Below are 18896 nucleotides of genomic sequence, written 5' to 3' on the forward strand. Positions count from 1 at the left end.
AAGGGGGTGTGGGAGATGCGGGAAGAGACTGGACAAAAATCGTGCACCTATGGATGAGGACAGTGGGTGGGGAGTGAGGGCGGAGGGTGGGGTGGGAACTGGGAGGAGGGGAGTTATGGGGGGAAAAAGAGGAACAAATGTAATAATCTGAACAATAAAGATTTAATTTAAAAAAAAGAGAAATGGGCAAGGGACTTTAATAGACATTTATCAAAAAAGATAGAGGAATGTCATAAGTACATGAAAAGATGCCCAACATAACTAATCATCAGGGAAATGCAAATCAAAACTACAATGAGATACCACTTTCTATCCATTTGGATGGCTACTATCAAAGTAAAACAAAACAAAAAAATGTGTTGGAGATGTAAATTGGTGTAGCTCCTGTGGAAACAGTATGGAGTTTCCTCAAAAAATTAAAGACAGAATTACTATATGATCCAAAAATCACACCCAAAAGAATTAAAAGCAGGGTCTCAGATATGTATATACCCATGTTCACAATAGTGAACATAGGTATGTGAATAAATAAGCAGAATGTGGTATATACATATAAATGAAATATTTTTCAGCTTTAAAAAAAAAAGAAAATTCTGCAATATGCTACAACATGGATGAACCTTAAGGACATTACCTGAAGAAGGACAAATATATGACTAGAGGCCTGGTGCATAAAATTCGTGCGGGGGGGGGCTCCCTCAGCCCAGCCTGCACCCTCTCACAGTCCCGGAGCCCCGCCTGCCCAGCTAATCAGTCCTAACTGCCTCTGCCTGCCTGCCTGATCACCCCGAACTGCCTCTTCCTGCCTGCATGATTGCCCCTAACTGCTCTCTCCTGCCAGCCTGATTGCCCCTAACCAATCTCCCCTGCTAGCCTGATCGCCCCAACCGCTCTATCTTGGCCCTGTCACTGTGGCTTTGTTCAGAAGGACGTCTGGAAAATGTCTGGTCAATCCGGTCTCATTAGCATATTACCCTTTAATGCTAGAAGTATAGATTGCACTTTACCACTGAATATGCTATTATTATCAAGGTTATTTATGACCCCAAACTAGTGGTCAGTCCTCAGCCCTCATCTTATTTGGCACTGTTGGGAGATATTTTGATCATCATAACTTTGGGGGACAGAGAGAAGGAGGTGCTACTGGCATCCAATGGGTACAGGCAGTTAAACATCCTGTAATATACAGGATAGCTCTCTTTTCCATGAATTTTTGGTCCAAATGTTAATAGTACTGAGGTTGAAAATCTGGTCTAACCAAAGGGGGAGAAATCTATGTAATTAAGACTGTTTGGACCTGGGAGAAGAAAATGGTGCAAGAGTAAAAATTAAGATTTCAAGCTGAGTTGATAAAAGAATGGTGGTATCATTAACAGATACCCATAAGGAGAATGAATAAGTAATGGCAAGGAAGGTGAGACTGAGTTTTGGAAATAGATACTTGAAAATAAATCCATACAGATATGTAAGTTCTATAAAGAGACAGCTGGACAGATATACAGACTGATATAGACAGATGACAGACAGACCTACAGATATATAGATTTGACAGTTGATAGTAAGAGTCTTAGGGCAGGACCTATTCAGCCTACGATTAGAAAAATGTGGACAGCCTGTTTTAATTTTTGGAAATAGCTGTAATGAGTCAGATCTGTGTTTTAATCTTGGGCCTAGGTTAATTAGTCATGTAAGTTTGGAACCAAGTTTATTTAACTTCTTAGTTTCTCAATCTTTAAATAATATTTTAAGCAGCACCATTCTTCCTCCTAAGTACCCTATTACCTTATTTATGCATTCACTCATTTTATATCTCTTTCTTTGTGTATATATTTATAAGATATCTCTTTCTTACTCTGATTCTCTTTTTTATATCTCATTTTAACATCCATTTTTTGGCATCTGACATACCTACATTCTGTCCTACAACACTTTAGTCTTTCTTACAATAATGTAAGATTTAATTATAATACAGTAACAATTCTAAATATTTTACCAGTCTACTTGAAATGACATGAGCTGAAGCAGCTTAGAAGGGTGAGTTCCAGCTCTACCAACCAGGATTTTACTGTTCAAGCTCATAAGCCTCAAATTCCTCACCTATAAAAAAGGGTATATATCAAAGCAATATGGTATTGGCATAAAAACAGACACATAGATCAGTGGAACAGATTGAGAGCCTAGAAATAAACCCATACACATATGATCAACTAATTTAACACAAAGAAGCCAAGAATATAGCTTCTTCAATAAATAGTATTAAGAGACTGGGCAACCACATGAAAAAAACACATGCAAAAAACTGAACCACTATCTTATACCATATAAAAAATGAACTCAAAATAGATTAAAGACTAAAATTTAAGACTTGAAACAATAAACTTCCTACAATGAAATAGGGGTAAGAGCTCCTAGTTACCAGTCTTGATGATCTTAAAAAAAATTTTATTTGACACCAAAGCAAAGGAAACAAAAATAAACAAGTTGAGCATATCAAACTAAAAGCCTTCTGTACAGTAAACAAAACCATCAACAAAATAAAAAGGTAACCTGTGGAATGGAAAAAAAATTATTTTCAAATCACATATCTGATAAGGCATATATCTGATAAGGGGTTAATATCCAAAATAAAAAAAACAACAACCCATACAACTCAACAGAAAACAAATAATCCAATTAAAGCATGGGGAAAGGACTTGAATAAACATTTCTCCAAAGACATACTGATGGCCAACAGGTACATGAAAATGTGCTCCACATCTCTAATAATCAGGGAAATACTAATCAAAACCACAATGAGATTGTCACTTTACAAATTTTAGAAAGGCTAGTACCAAAAAGAAGTAAGTGCTGATAAGAATGTGGAGAAAAGGGAACACTTGGTACACTGTTGTTAGGAATGTAAAATGGTGCAGCCACTATGGAAAACAGTATGGAAGCTCCTCAAGTATTTAAAAATAGAACTGCCATATGGATTCAGAATCCCATTGTGGGTATTTATCCAAAAGGGGGGTGGGGGGGAGGACTGGACCACTATCTTATATAGTGTTCAGTGGCATATTCACTATAGACAACATTTTGACAAAACGTGTCTGTCAACAGATGAATGAATAAAGAGGATGATACCCCACCCCCCACACACACACCTACATGCACACACAATGGAGTATTATTCAAAGAAAGAAGGAATTCCTGCCATTTGTGACAACATGGATGGAGCTAGAGAACAGTGTTATGCTAAGTAAAACAAGTCAGTTAGAGAAAGACAAATACGCATGGTTATCACTTATGTGTGCAATCAAATGAATAGGTATAATAGGACCAAGTTCACAAATGTCAGTGCTATAAAAGGCAGTATTACAATTCTTTATTACAGCCTCCTCTTCCCATTTCCTTGATTGTTTGGTAAACTTATGGGGATTTCTTCTCGCAAATCTAGTGTCTACTTTCTGGCTTTCTCTAGTCTTTGCATGAAGGTAGAATTACAGACATGGTGTAAGGGTTTTGTCCTTGAGCACACCTTACTTTCCATATAGTGGCATTATTTCATTATTCATCTCTTTTTCCTACCAACTTATTTACATAGATTTTTCTATATTATATGCTAACTTTCCCTTTTCCTTCTTGCCCAATTTTGTAATAATTTTTATGTTTACTTCCCTCATGAAACATTTACTTTACATGTATTTAAAGACTCTTCAGAACATAGTCTGGATCAAATGAAGAATCACTAAACTTCCTACAGTAATTCATAAAATTAAAACCAAGTTATGAGCATTTGGGAACAAAAATTTTCCCCCCACCAATTAGCTGAGATCTGTGGAGAATGTGTATGCTCAGGATTTTCTAATATAAGTGGGAGACAAGAGTCACAAACAGGATACAATGAAAAATGAACTACTTCTCAGATTCTAACTGGAGTTAGAGACCACTGAGATGTTACCATCATAAAGTAAAAGTAATCAATTTCTTTAATATAACCTAACATATAAGTGTTAAGTGCAGTAATTCTGAAAATCCTTTATTTGCTATTGTGATATTTACATTTCTAATTTCACAATTTAGGTATTACCTATCAGGAGCTAACAGGCAAAAGTCAGGGCCAGCCAATTTTTCCAAATAAAACACTTGCACATATGGAAAGGTTATATAAATTAATTGTACTAAATATGTTATGTACTAAAGTATCATAATCTCAATTTAGCAAAATAATCCTAAACAAAACTGTGGGGTCTGAAATTGAGAAATTATAGAACTTTAAATAAAATTAAAAAATTAATTAGCCCTGGTTGGGTGGCTCAGCTGGGTGGAGCAACACTGCATACATCAAAAGGTTGTGGATTCCGCCCTAGCCGGTTTGGCTCAGTGGATAGAGCATCAGTCTGCAGACTGAGGGGTCCCAGGTTCGATTCTGGCCTGGGTTGCGGGCTCCATCCCCAGTAGGGGTATGCAGGAGGCAGCTGATCAATGATTCTCTCTCATCACTGATGTTTCTATCTCTTTCTCCTTCTCCCTATCTCCTGAAATCAATAAATATAAAAAAAAAAAAAAAAAAAAAAAAAAGGCTGTAGGTTCCATTCCCGGTCAGGACACATGCCTAGGTTGTGGTTTTGATCCCTGCTTGGGGCAAGAAAGGGAGGCAACCAATCAATGTTTCTCTTTCTTTCTAAAAAATCAATTAAAAAAAACACAACATATCCTCAGGTGAGAATGAGAAAATTAACTGACAATTTCACATTTTATCTTATTTCATGGATAATATTTGCATATGCCACATATATCATTCTGAATTGATTTTCATACCTGTGGTATATTTTCAATAATCAGATGCTTAAAAATTATATTGATATTTACCCACTGCTTCTTCTTGGTCTGAGAAATTAGTTGTTTGTGCTGTGTTGCTAGCTTCTTGATTTCCTCTACAAACTCTTCTTTACACTTTTCCTTTACTTGTTTACATTTTCTGTCCATCTCACCCTGCATATTGGCGACAGCCTTATTTACAGCTTGTCTTTTTTCTTCTTCCATTTCAGAACGCAGCTGAAATGAAAAACAAGTTAACCCACAATACGTCAGCTCACAATTTACAAAGGCCTTAATACACGGTTTCTACTTAAACGATGTACCTCTTCCCTTTATTTTACCAAGAGCTGTGAATATTCACGTGAGAAATATTTAGGTATTGTTGCTTGAAATAGCATAAAAGATATTTTATTTTATTCTTATTTTTAGTGTTATTTCTAGTTTTAAAAAGCAGCTGCCTGGCTGAGACATATAGCAGGGAAAGACTCACTCACTATGCCCAGGAGTAAGAGGGCAAGTCACACTGTGGGGGCTCCTGACCTTTTCTAGAGCTTCTCGTACAACTCTTTCAGTTTCTCGCTTGTGATCAGACTTCATTCGGTCTTTAAAGTCATTGAAAATTTTGGTGTATTTGTCGTGGCACATGCTTTGACACACTCCATCACTGGTGGTCTGGGTGCTTCTATGCAGCATTCTTGGTGAAGAGGCACTTAACTTCTTGGTCTGAGTTGACACTGAAACTTTTTCGATTGGCTGAGGCAATGTGGGGATTTCCTGGCTGGAACTGACTGCTTCAGTTTCAGGCTCTGGTTCCTAAAGGGTAAGGAAAGTGCTTCAATGTAAAACAAAACCATTAACTCACTAGTTCAAGAATAAACTCTATTAGGATAAAACAGTGATAACATAAAATAGCTATATAAGAAACAGTTTTTAAAAAAACACATTAATAGTAAGTACATGCTATTAGATATATTTTACCATAATCAAATATTAAAAAATGGAAAAAAACAACTAAAAACACATGCAATCAGTAGCTACAACGGTTCTAAACAGTAACTTCATCTACAATTTCATTATATGTTAATACTGATTTGATTTTAAAAAGCTAAACAAAAACATTTATCAATTTAAGTATTTAAGTCATTATCAATTTATAGTCATTTTTTGGACTAGATTTATTAACAAATTTCCTAAAATCCTAAACCACTTCTCAGTGAACATGTGTTTCGCCTATACCCAAATATACACCTGGATTTAAAACATGCATGAATTATATACTTTAAAAGGCTGAGCTTAACCATAGTTTCCTCCCGTTTTAAAATGCTGGCCTAAATGATGTACTAGATAAACACAATGTATTTAATAATGCCGTGAGAACATATCAGAGTTCCAGGATATACCAAAAAGTGCACTCCCACTTAGCCAGATTTGGTCAGTGGTTGCTCAGTTGAGGTGGAGGCTTGGCACATGTATGTTTTTCCAGTGATAGAATATGATAATGATCAGAAGACTGGGTGCAAACTTGGCTGATATTATCTGACTGATGGCAATGCATTTCACAAGTACACATCATGAGCAATCATCTTGACTGTAACTTTGAAAACATTTTCTGTGCCAATGCCACCAGGAAACTTCAAGGTACACAACTTACTTCTTTTTTGGGTTCCACACTTTGATTACGTCGCCCTTTCTTTGCTCTTGGTTCCTGAGTGACCTTTAGCTGTGGGCATCATAAAAGTAACAGCATATTATTCCAGACACTGAAACACTTCTCTGCTAAAAATACGAGCTATGGACCCACAGGTAAGAAGTAGCTCATTCCATTTCATGAAGGTACCTCTTACTCATTACTGCTCTGATGTGCAGGGCTTGAAAGAGCTAATGTGCCTGTGGAAGAGCAGTAGAGCACTTAACTCTTCAAACAGGCAGATCAGACCAGGGTGCGGGTGGCCTAGCTACTTGAATTGGGTTCAGTCTCTTTTGCAGAGCACTTCACAAATGTTTACACAAAAAAAGGAGAAATGTCAGAGCAGTTTTTACAGCAGCGGTTCTCAACCTGTGGGTCGCGACCCCTTCGGGGGTCGAACGACCCTTTCACAGGGGCCGCCTAAGGCCATCGGAAAACACATATATAATTACATATTGTTTTTGTGATTAATCACTATGCTTCAATTATGTTCAATTTGTAACAATGAAAATACCTCCTGCATATCAGATATTTATATTATGATTCATAACAGTAGCAAAAATTACAGTTATGAAGTAGCAACGAAAATAATTTTATGGTTGGGTGTCACCACAACATGAGGAACTGTATTAAAGGGTTGTGGCATTAGGAAGGTTGAGAACCACTGCTTCATAGCCAGGAGTGTGCATTAACAATGTTCACAGTTAAAATAATAACTGATGTGTGGTTTCTATGTGGACACCACTCACTTGCTCATTGCTGGTAGAGGAGATACTGGATTCTGCCTCCTCCTCCCCACGGTCCTCATTCTTAGACTTCCAAAATCTTCCTTCACGAAGGAAACGTTGATGCAGTTCCAGCTCATCACAAGCCTTTTTCCAACCCATACTGCGTTTAACATGCAGCCGATGGACATTGACTGTGATGTCCTGTATGTTTTCAGAAGGGATCCAAGCCCTAGCAACATTTAAAGGTTATAGTTAGAAATTTCCAAAACGGTAGGGGACTCCATCCATTTGTAAAGTATGGTTTGTGGAAATTCCAATTTACTGACCTGTTAGCTATGGCTTGAATAAAAACTCTTACCAATCACTGAAGTGTCTCAAATTATCTCAGAACTATTTTCTTTAACCAGCTTAACATTGTCATGGTTTAGATATACATTTTGCATAAGTCCTTTTTAAAATGTTATCTCTTATTGATCTAAAATACTGCAAGTTACTTAAAATCTAGCTATTTGCAGATTAGAAGTACAGAATCATTTGAAAATGCCCAGAAATTTTCATGAGATTCATACATATTAGGGCTTCCAAAAATATTATCTGGTGAGTAATATTTGTATTATATCCCTACTCATTAGCTGAACCATATTTAATTAATGGACAGAGAAGTGTCTGACTCATTCAGCAATCAAGTACACAGCTATGAACACAACTTCAAGTGTCTCTGAATTATATGTAGTATTGATCTAAAACTACAGAATGAAAAATGTATTTGGTCTTATTGGAAAAAATGCTGACAATTTTCCTGGGCACTAATCATTAGACTGGACTGAAATAATATCGAGAATGCTGTTTACTGTGTGCTGGTGAAGACACTGCAAAGCATACAACAGTGAGTGCGGCCCATCTGAGCTTGAGTATTACTCCCACCAACAAGGGTATTTTGGTTCACTTTTTAAAGCTGTGGGTTTTTAGAGAGGTTTCTATTATGAACAGTGCTGACTACCTGAAACAAACTCCTGAACTGTGAAAGTATTTCTCCTTAAATTATCTACTTGTGCCCTGGATACAATAAAATTAATTAGTATCTATTCTTAACATGGGATTTAATTCTCAATGTTGTTCATAATACATTCTTATCCTCTTTTTAAAATACATTTATTTTTATTGTTAATAGTATTACAGATAACTCTCACTCCCCGCCCCCCTTTTACCTTCTTCCTCCCAGCCCCTACCTACCACCCCAGGTCTTCACTACCCTATTGCCTGTGTCCATGGGCTATGCATATAAATCTCCTCTTTAATCAACTCCATTATTGTAGGTAACCAGATTTCACTTTTAAAGGTATCAGTGGGTATGAGATCTGATCTACAAAAAAATAACTGAAATGGCAAACAAACACTCCACAATTTAAAGTGTTAATAAACAGAGATATAATCTAATTTGGCTATATCTATACATCTGTCATGATTCTTTGAATATATGCAGAATAAAATGGCTCAGGGATATCTGAAGGCAAATGAACATACACCATTCTATTTTTTCTTGTAGGACCTGATTTCCTGGCTGTGCCATCCCACCCTCTAACTACATGCAGCAGAAAGAGTTAGCCTTGACAAGGAGACCTTAACAGCTACTTTTTTTTCCCCTTGCAGGCAAAATCTTGCAAATCTTAGCTATACTCTAAGGCAGTGGTTCTCAACCTTCTGGCCCTTTAAATACAGTTCCTTACGTTGTGACCCAACCATAAAATGATTTTCGTTGCTACTTCATAACTGTAATGTTGCTACTGTTATGAATCGTAATGTAAATATCTGATATGTAGGCTGGTCTTAGGCGACCCCTGTGAAAGGGTCGATCGACCACCAAAGGGGTCGCGACCCACAGGTTGAGAACCTCTGGAGGGATCACAGTCACATTTCTTTCCTAGAACATTACAATTTACCACGGTCAAGGGACAAAGTAGCACATTCTGAGTGTACAGAAGGGACTAGTCTGAAACCATTTATTTATTTAAAATTTATTTTTTTATCCTACCTACATGTAAAGATATGATGAAATAACAGAAGAATATTTATTGGATCATTATATAACAATGAGAATGTATTTAAATACCACTAAACTTGTATATTTAAAAAAAGTATTTATTAATGAAAACTTTCAGCTGGTAGCCCTTATTAGCCATCTGTTCTCGTTGTATAACATGTTGTTTAAGTAATTAAAACTAATGATCATAATATTTATAAAGTTTGTTTTCCAATAAATCAAATATTCTAATAATGACAGAGAATCATTTTCAAGGTGTTCCTTCATCAATCCTTCACTTCAAATATTGTACTGATTACACTGTAACCAGGAAAGGAAAAAGACTAGACTGACAGTAAAATTGTAGATCTTTTATTTTCTAAAATAAAAGCTTTCAAGTCCCATCTGCCCAGAATCTTCAGATAAAAATCTTACAGAAAGTATTTTTAGGAAAAAAACTTCTGGAAATATAATTTTATTTTATATATAATGAGGTCTTTATATGTAAAAAATTCTTTAAACCTTATAAACTCATATAGGATAGGTACTATTGAGGCCCCTATTTTATAAGTGAGGAAACAAGGCTGAGAGAGACTAAATAACTTGCCCAAGACTAGAGTAGAAAATGATGGTGCAAGGACACAAATCTAACCACTGGACCTTCCATGGTATCAATTTAGAGATTTCTACAGATTAGTGTTTCTATAGAACGGCTGCCCTAACTCATTTGTGACGTCTGCATTGCTTCCCCACTGGTTTTGATGGAAAACTGAAACAAACTGAATATGAGCATGTAACATTGAAAATTACCACTTAATCATACAATTTGAACATTCATTTTGTACTTAATTATGGTATTACTAGAGGCCTGGTGCATGAAATTCGTGCACTGGGGGTGGGGGTGGGGGGGAAGCCCTCAGTCCAGCCTGCACCCTCTCCAATCTGGGACCCCTCGGGGGATGTCTGACTGCTGGTTTAAACTGCTGGATGTCTAAACTGGCAGTTGGACAACAGCTCGCCTGCCTGCCTGCCTGATTGCCCCCAACTGCCCTCCCCTGCTGGCCATCTTGTGGCTGTGGGCGCCACCATCTTTGAGGGCATGGCAGTAAATTAGCATATTCCCTCCTTACTGACTGTGGGCGCCGCCATCTTTGCAACAGAGCGTGAGGGTCAATTAGCATATTCCCTATTTATTAGATAGGATTATTTAACTAATGTTTCTTGCCATTAAAACAGTGTCAGCTGATTGTGCATCTATGAAAGAACAAAACTTTTTTGGGCATTTACACTATTCACAGGTTTCTTAGAACTAAACTTCTACTTAAATTAAATGGAGACGAGATAAAAATTCATTATGGGAGGAATAAAGTCTCATTCTGTAGCTTCATTTATAGTAATAACAACTATACAGGACACTTACCCTCCAGGCATGACAGGAGACAGACGCTTCATGAAATGTAAATTCAAATCCTTGGACAGTGTCACTTTTAGATCAAGTAGCTGACTTTTGGCACTTTCTCCCTTTAATTTAATATTTGTGTTAAATGAACCCCCTACAAATTTCATGTGAATTATTTTTCCTATTGTGGCTTGGAATAGTTAGACTCATTAATCTCTGAGTCCTATGACAGTTCACAGTACTTGAATTCACTTTTAGAGTCAATGCTTTTATGACACATTATTTAGGACACTATCTTAGACTTCCTAATGTTCAATGTGCAGTAAAATTTAAGGCCTTAATATCACAATAAAGGAGAGTTATAATTTTATAGAACAGTTTAGCATTTTGTGTCAAAATACTATGCAAAAATAATTTTATAGTAATAAAAAGGGGTTTTACCCTTGGGATACATATATTGTTATATTATGAAAATGCAAATTTTTTGCTTTGCTATATACATATCCCTAGCAACAGGCTTTAAAATCTAGATTGGAAACAATGTCTGGTAATTCTATGCATATAATTCTTATATATACTAGATCCCAAGACTGAAACTCTATTCTACTACTGAGTTGCTTATTTTGGTCTATGGCTTTTGAAAGATGGTTGAAACCACCATAATGTCATTAGAATACTATGAAATGGACACATCTTAAGAATCCTTCCCCCCTTCACTGCCATCAGGAATTCAGGTCAGCTTTAACATGCATCTGAGTTCAACAGTGTCAGTTACTAAAACTATCTTGCTTAGTAAAAAATAACTGAAATATACCTAAAGACACAATTTATAGAACTCACTGTTAGTTGCCTAGTCAAGTTATATGCCGTTTCTTAAGAAACTTCATGCTGTTTCTGATAAAGCTACCAGAACACTGGTAATGGCCAGACTGAGTCTTAAGAACTGAGAGCCCAGTCGAAACACGTTTGGCTCAGTGGATAGAGCGTCGGCCTGCGGACTGAAGGGTCCCAGGTTCGATTCTGGTCAGGGGCATGTGCCTTGGTTGTGGGCACATCCCCAGTAGGAGATATGCAGGAGGCGGCTGATCGATGTTTCTCTCTCATCGATGTTTCTAACTCTCTGCCTCTCTCCCTTCCTCTCTGTAAAAAAAATTAATAAATTAAAAAAAAAAAAAAGAACTGAGAGCTCAGCTACTACGGCTGCATGTGGGTCATGATTACCTTTGATGGTGGTGACCAAAGAAGCGGACGTCAACCTGATTGTCCTCCTTCTGCATGACCTTGGCTGGCCAGAATCCAAAACCTTTCATCTTAGCCCAAACCAGTTCATGATTAGGTATCTGTAAATAAAACGTTCTACCTTGTCATTACTTTTAAAGTATTAAGTATAAGTGTATCATTCATTAATATTGAATTAGTTAAGTATAACTCATTATTTTGAAAACATTACTAAACACATAGAACTTATTTTTTTTTTTCTGGGACTAATTGACTCTGCCTCCAAGAAAAACACCAAAAACTAAAATTTGCGTTAGGGTAGGAATATGGACCTTCATTTCTGAGAAGAGAAGAAAAATACCCACTTACTATCCTGTAGCACTATGAAATGAGGCAGTGGGGGCAAACAGAAGACCCTCACTGTGTTTCATGAGTCTGTTAGAAATGGGAGGATTTGAAACCCTGATTCAAATCTAACTAATCAGAGATTCAAATTTTAAAAAACTTTCAAGTGACTGAGAAGCACGTAAATTCTGGAAGACCGACTGCTCTCAGGTGGCCTTTTACATTGTGCCTTTGGGGCCCCCAGAACACTCACAGGTTTTCTTGTCATCATCCTTCCTGAAATCATCTCATTTTAGGGGAAATTATACAGGTATTAACATCTATAAAGCCTTCAGTTTCTTGTGAAAGAATAAGAAAAAAAGCAAAAATCTATTATATATATTAAGGGACTCAATGTTTAGCTTTAAGTTCCTTGTTTTAAAGTCAAAATTGGATAACAATCCCAAGTTGTTTTTCCCACGTCTCAGTTTTTACGCTCATTGAAACCATATGTCCTATGATATAAAGAAACATATTTAGGAAGGATTATAAACTTTAAGCAAACTGGCAATAAACTTCCTTAGAGCATCATATACTTAAGAGGTAAAACACAAAAAATCACAAAATGTCACATACGCAAGGATAGCAGAACCAATTGTCAGGACGAGCATTTGACAAATAGAAGCAGTTCTTGCAAAGCTGTAACTCATCCAGCTGAAAAAGAAAAACAACTATTTTAGCCTACAAAATATAAAGATCTGCATTAAACTATATAAAATCGATTCACATAAATTAACATTCTTGTTCATGTACACAAATAGCCTTGAATTTTGTTCCTAAGTTTAAATTTTAAGTTTTCAATAATTTTGGAAAAGCCTGCCACTTTCCTGTTCAAACCACCCCCATGGTCTCAGATTGCATTTAAAAGAGAAAACAAATTCCTTACAAGGCCTGGCATGTCTGACCTCTGCGTTCCAGCCTCACTGGTGCCTTTGGCTCTTTAGTACTTGGATTAATGCAATTTCCCCAGTAAGGTCTTCCTCATCTACCCACATAAAATATCCACTACCAATAATAGCAGTCCTTACTTTGCCTCATTCTCCATTTTAGTCTTTGTTTTCTTTCATAACATTTTTTTCCAACTTATAAACATATTTTGACTGTTTCTTATTTAAGTATCCCTCTCTTCAGAATACAGTTGCATTAGCAGGAAGCCAGTACCTTGATCACCATTTCATTCCTCCTAACACATGCCCAGCACACAATAGACACTCAGTAAACATGTATTTAATGGATTTTAAAAAGTCAAATTTGAAATGAATTTAAGAAACAAAACTTTTATGTATTTGAGACACTTTTGCAAAGACAATATGATTACAGGTGTTTCAAATAAGAAAGATCATATATACAAAAAAACCTTCCCAAAATAGTATTTCATTTACTATATAAATATGAACTGAGTTGTTTGGTTGTTGTTTTTTTTGCCTGTGTAGTATCCTTTATCCAAAGAAGGTAACATTTGTTGAGTGTCTCTGCCCCATACAAAACATGTACATGCATTAGGTAACCAATAACTTAAGGGTAATTAAAAAAGAGCAAACAAAATTTCTTTGTAGAAGTTACTTAGTAACTAAATCTCCTAGGATGTCTGAGAATAGTTTGACAGAATTTTTTGCCTCTATTTGCATTATTTTCCATGTATATAAAAAATGGAAATAAATTGATATTTAATGGAAATTACAAAATTAAAATATGTTAAGATGAGTGGGATTGTGAAATAAATTAATTCGAAATATAGTAAGAGTTTAATTACTAGGTATAGACAGTACCTCATGACAGGTATCTTTATACAGCATTCTTGCAATGTCAGCTTGCTCACTGTCTGCTGTAATTAAAGACAGATATCCATTACCAATAATCTAAAATACAGACTACCAAAATTAATACACTCATTTAAATTTTCTTTCATTTTGACAAAAGTAGATATATATATTTAAAACAAAATGTGTACTGTTTTTAAAAGTTCAGGCAGTGAAATAAAATTCTACAGGCAGCTTTAATTTCACATCTAACATAGCACTAATTCTCTAGGTAAAGAGTGGCCTCTTTCTTTACCTTTATGTGATAGAATATTAATGGGGAAACAACCAGAATTAATCACAGTGCTTATAAAAAGCCTTTCAACTAAGTTCATAAATAAAACTATAAAAAGTAATACTGTCATCATTTAGTGTACTAGTGTTTTGCTTTTGGACAGTTCATTCGATAAGCTATAACTACATTACCAAATATTTTTAAGATTAAACCATAACATTATTACTTACAGATTAAAATACTAATTTTAATGTAATATTTTATAAAAGTTATTTCTCAACATGGAATGTAAATGGTATGAAAAAAATGCAAAAGAAAAAGCAAAAAATATTCAACCTCCATAGAAAATCACTGTATTGTGGAGAAGTAGCTGAGCATCAGCTTTGAACTCTTCATAACTTCGGTATTTCCCTTCATTCACTTTCTGCAGTGATTAAAAAACAAAATGGCAAGAGTTACTAGTAAAAATATTTGTCTGCAATATGATAACATGGTTAGAGTATGGGATGCAACAGATTTTTCCAAATAACATCATGGCGACTCCTGTGTCCCACAGTGTTGACACACCATATATGTAAGAGAAACCCACAACTCCAGTGCAGTTAGAATATGACAGTATGGTGAAGTGTGGCAGATCTGCTGTCCTATAGCCACTGCTGTCTTTTCTACTGATTTACTGGAGTGAACTTGGCAGCTTGAACATCTTCTTGTGTAGCGATGATAAAAGCTCACTGTAAACAGTTAAAAGCTTTGGCCAATGTCGCTGATGAGAACTTAACTACTTATTATAACACAGGAGAATAAAGACTGGAGAAAAAGAACTGTTAGCCTCTGTGACAGTTTAACATGACTAAAGAAGACACATTTGTAATTCTGAATTGGGAAAGGTTAGGTGGGAAATCTGAGGGGTTTCTGGGATAAGACAAAATTTTTAGAAGAGGGTATGACAAATTAACTCAACAACAAGAAGGCATTTTCTTATCCTCATGATATTTTTAGGAAATAGGTTTGAAAATTGCTTGGCTGTCAAATACTAAAATATTAAGGCCTCTAAAGAATATTTAAGATCTTCCCTGACAGGTGTGACTCAGTTGGCTGGGTGTAGTCCAGTGCACTGAAAGATGGCAGTGTTCGATTCTAGCTCAGGGCACATGACCAGGTTCTGGGCTTGATCCCCAGGAAGGGGTGTGCAGGAGGCAGCTGATCAATGTTTCATTCTCTCTCCCTCTCTCTCTAAATATCAATTTTAAAAAAGGTTAAAAACCAACCTTTTTCTTGAAATCCTCCAAAACCCAATTCAGTGGCCCTTTTTCGGAAGGCTTCCCCTAGATTCCCTAGCTGAAGGTAGTTGCCTCCTGTCATGTGCCTCAGGATTTACTGTATTGGGCTCTGGGATGCTTTATACCCTCTGTGATTTGTGAGGTATGCACCGTGCCTTGCATTTTGATCTGGACTGTAGTTAAGCTCCTACAACCATAAAAATCATGTCTTCCTCTACTTTTCTTACAGTGCTTTTGCTCATGAATAGCACTTGCCAAGCAGAGAACCAAGACTGCATCCACCCATCTAGTGTTCTCTATGGAGCCAAGAGGATCAAACTGGGGATCCGGGTCGGTGCCACGCAGGAAGGGAAAGCTGCAAGAGCACGGGCAGGGGCAGGAAGGGCAACTGGGTTCAACATTCTTTCACAGGCCTGAGAATTTAGGAAAAGAGGCTACACCTGAGGCTATGAAATCTGCCAGTAGTAGGTAAAATTTAAATTGTTTTTATTCTAGGATTTGCCAGAATTTTAAGGGAACAACTGTTATTTACCCTTTCCTTCCATAGAAATAATACACCTTTAGTCTTTCTCAGCTGCTAAGGCAGCGGTTCTCAACCTGTGGGTCGTGACCTCTTTGGGGGCGTCGAACGACCCCTTCACAGGGGTCGCCTAAGACCACTGGAAAACACATATATAATTACATATTGTTTTTGTGATTAATCACTATGCTTCAATTATGTTCAATTTATAACAATGAAATTGGGGGTCACCACAACATGAGGAACTGTATTAAAGGGTTGTGGCAATAGGAAGGTTGAGAACCACTGTGCTAAGGGATTGGGAAATTTATAAGATAATTTCAAATAATTCCTACGGTCTTCCTATAAGCTATTATGGCCAACCATAAGATTTTAAAATTTCAAATGACACATAAATTACAAAATTAGTAATTCAGCAACCCTAACTTAAAACATGTCTAAGTGTTCTAAGGGATTTTATTGCAATTAGTAATTAAATATTAACAAACCCAACATTCCTCAGCTAGCATTGATAACATTAAGAACTTTAAGAATAATTATTTGGTTCAAGTTCATTTCATTGTTTCCCAAGACTCTAGATTAGTTCTATACTCTAATTTTTCCTTGAGAGAAACCCCCAAGTACTACTGCTAAAACTAGGGACCTGTGTCCCGATGTGAATTCTCTACATCTGAAATATTAAATTGACCAGGGTCCCATCCATTTGCTTTCACAAACAAGTATCAAGACTTTACATGTCGCTTAAAACCAGCCCTATTAAAGGCCTGGTTGTACCAGAGTGACCACACGAAATTAAAACAATAGGCATGTATGTGTGGTGGCCATGCTTAGCTGGTTCTAGTAAGACACTGGGCAGGCACATCCTCCTCAAGAAGGAATGGCACCCAGGATCATGCTTGGCTGTGATCTCTCATTCACCTGGGAGCCATGAGGTAAGTGGGAAGCAGTACGGAAGGCCTGGCTTTACCTCTTGTATGGTGGGGACGTCAACCGCTGAATGCACCAGCCTCCGGTACATCGGGTGTTTGCTGTCCTTTCCCTTTTTATTAAGGTCTATAGCCTGGAAGGTCATTAAATACACCAGTTTAAATGTGGCTAGAGAGAGACAGGTAAAACATCAATTTCTAAAGAAGTACTTTAGAACTTAACAGAGAAATGTACATGCACTATATAGTTTAACATGGCATTCCTTAAGGTTTTGACAAAACAGTTATTTTGGAGCATTCCGTTTCATTTTAAACACTATCAATGAAAATGTTCTGATAAACAAATTTTCTAAATGTAAATGTTTCTAATCTAATGCAGCTAAAGGAATGTCTGTTCTAAAACAAAGACAAAACAAAAAAATCTAAAAGCCTATTATAGAACAATTTACTATACAAAAGAATTATGACAAAGCTGCTCTATACATATTTACTTGTCAGTCATTAACTTTTAAAGAGTGAACCAGAGTGAAATCTAATTGGGCAGACTCCAGGGGCAGGACTCACCCTCTCCTTCATGCGGGAGACTATGAACCTCAGGTATGTGCTCATCTCTTGTTTGTTTGTATTTTTCTTCTTGATGCTCTGTTAAAAACAGGAAAGGCCAGATATAAAATCTGATCATTTATATGTCTATATTCACGTAAAAGACTTCTATATATATATAAAAGATTATAGTCTGCTAAGATTTCATTTATAAAATGCACTATTTCCAAAATATTTGATACAGAGGATTTTGAGATTTGCATAGCAAAAGTAACATGTACTGTGATAATCAGAAAATATTATGTTGTACTTGAAATAATACCTTAGAAAATTATGCATTTGTTTCTTGATATTTTGGAACTTAAACCAATTTTCAGATTAAAAAGAAATGACAACAATGATAACATAATAATGACATAATATAGAATCACTTATTTTGATATATATTCATAATGAATGGCTAAAGTCCTTGAGGGTGCATTTTAAATTAGCAATCATGCATGGTGACTTTCAAAATAACTTTATTAAAAATCTCTGTCACTTGTGAAATATGTGCAGTAGGGCAGTGGCAACACCTACATATCTGTCTTAAAGAGCTATTGATCTAGTCAGTATAAATCCAATTTCTGTCAGGCTGGCCTAAAAGCTAATTAGGTTCTTCAATTTATCTCTCAGAAAATCTAACTTCACATGAAGAAGGAAAAATCCAGGATTCTATTTCTCTTATGTCCTTTGTAGATAGCAAAGAAATGAAGACAAACATACTCATTTCTTTAGTCAAGGGTTAAGAAATCACAGCAGACACTGGGTCATAAGCAGATGGCACAGCAGAGGACCGAGTAGGTCTGGGACACCTACTAACAGATGCTTTAACTTTCTCAGGCCACTAGATTATAACTCCCAAAGAAACGTAAATGCAGGAAATAATCTTAATATGCTTAATACAGTTACATTTCTCATGTAACTGAGAAGTCTTAGACAGAGCTTAAGCAAATTGATTATACACACAATATTAAAACACTATCTACACTAATAAAAGAGAAACATGGTAATTGGCGTACGACTGCTACCTTTCCCATTGGCTAATCAGCGAGATATGCAAATTAACTGACAGCCAAGATGGCGACCGGCAGCCAGGCAGCTTGAAACTAACATGAGGCTTGCTTGCTTCAGTGACGGCGGACTCCAACGTTCCCCGCCTGCCGCTGCAGGCCTCTGAGTGGGCAGTTTGAAACATAGTAACATATAGAAGCTAAAAAAACCTCCAGAAACCTGCTTTCAGTGAGCCGGGATCTCAGAGCTGGAGTTATACAGAGTTTTGATTGTAGAACACAAACAAGTCTGGGCCCGAGGGATT

At 36.5% G+C, this 18896-nt stretch overlaps 1 protein-coding gene across 13 annotated transcripts in view; it reads right to left on the minus strand.

Moving 5' to 3' along the window:
• The window catches only part of ZMYND11 (zinc finger, MYND-type containing 11), a 91698-nt gene that overhangs the window by 10774 nt on the left and 62028 nt on the right, over positions 1-18896 (minus strand). For 12 of the 13 annotated variants that reach the window (XM_006758165.2, XM_006758162.2, XM_015560312.1 and 9 more), the window contains 10 exons: positions 17561-17638; positions 17038-17130; positions 14607-14694; positions 14006-14061; positions 12813-12890; positions 11856-11974; positions 7237-7444; positions 6452-6520; positions 5341-5613; positions 4852-5037 (listed from right to left, as the gene is read on the minus strand). In XM_006758165.2, the coding sequence (XP_006758228.1) occupies positions 4852-5037; positions 5341-5613; positions 6452-6520; positions 7237-7444; positions 11856-11974; positions 12813-12890; positions 14006-14061; positions 14607-14694; positions 17038-17130; positions 17561-17638 (1248 nt within the window). Of the gene's footprint in view, positions 1-3750; positions 3844-4851; positions 5038-5340; positions 5614-6451; positions 6521-7236; positions 7445-11855; positions 11975-12812; positions 12891-14005; positions 14062-14606; positions 14695-17037; positions 17131-17560; positions 17639-18896 lie in introns of those variants that run through there. The other variant, XM_015560309.1, reaches the window with a different exon arrangement.

This window comes from Myotis davidii, unplaced genomic scaffold, assembly GCF_000327345.1.
Source record: "Myotis davidii unplaced genomic scaffold, ASM32734v1 scaffold194, whole genome shotgun sequence".
NCBI lineage: Eukaryota > Metazoa > Chordata > Mammalia > Chiroptera > Vespertilionidae > Myotis > Myotis davidii.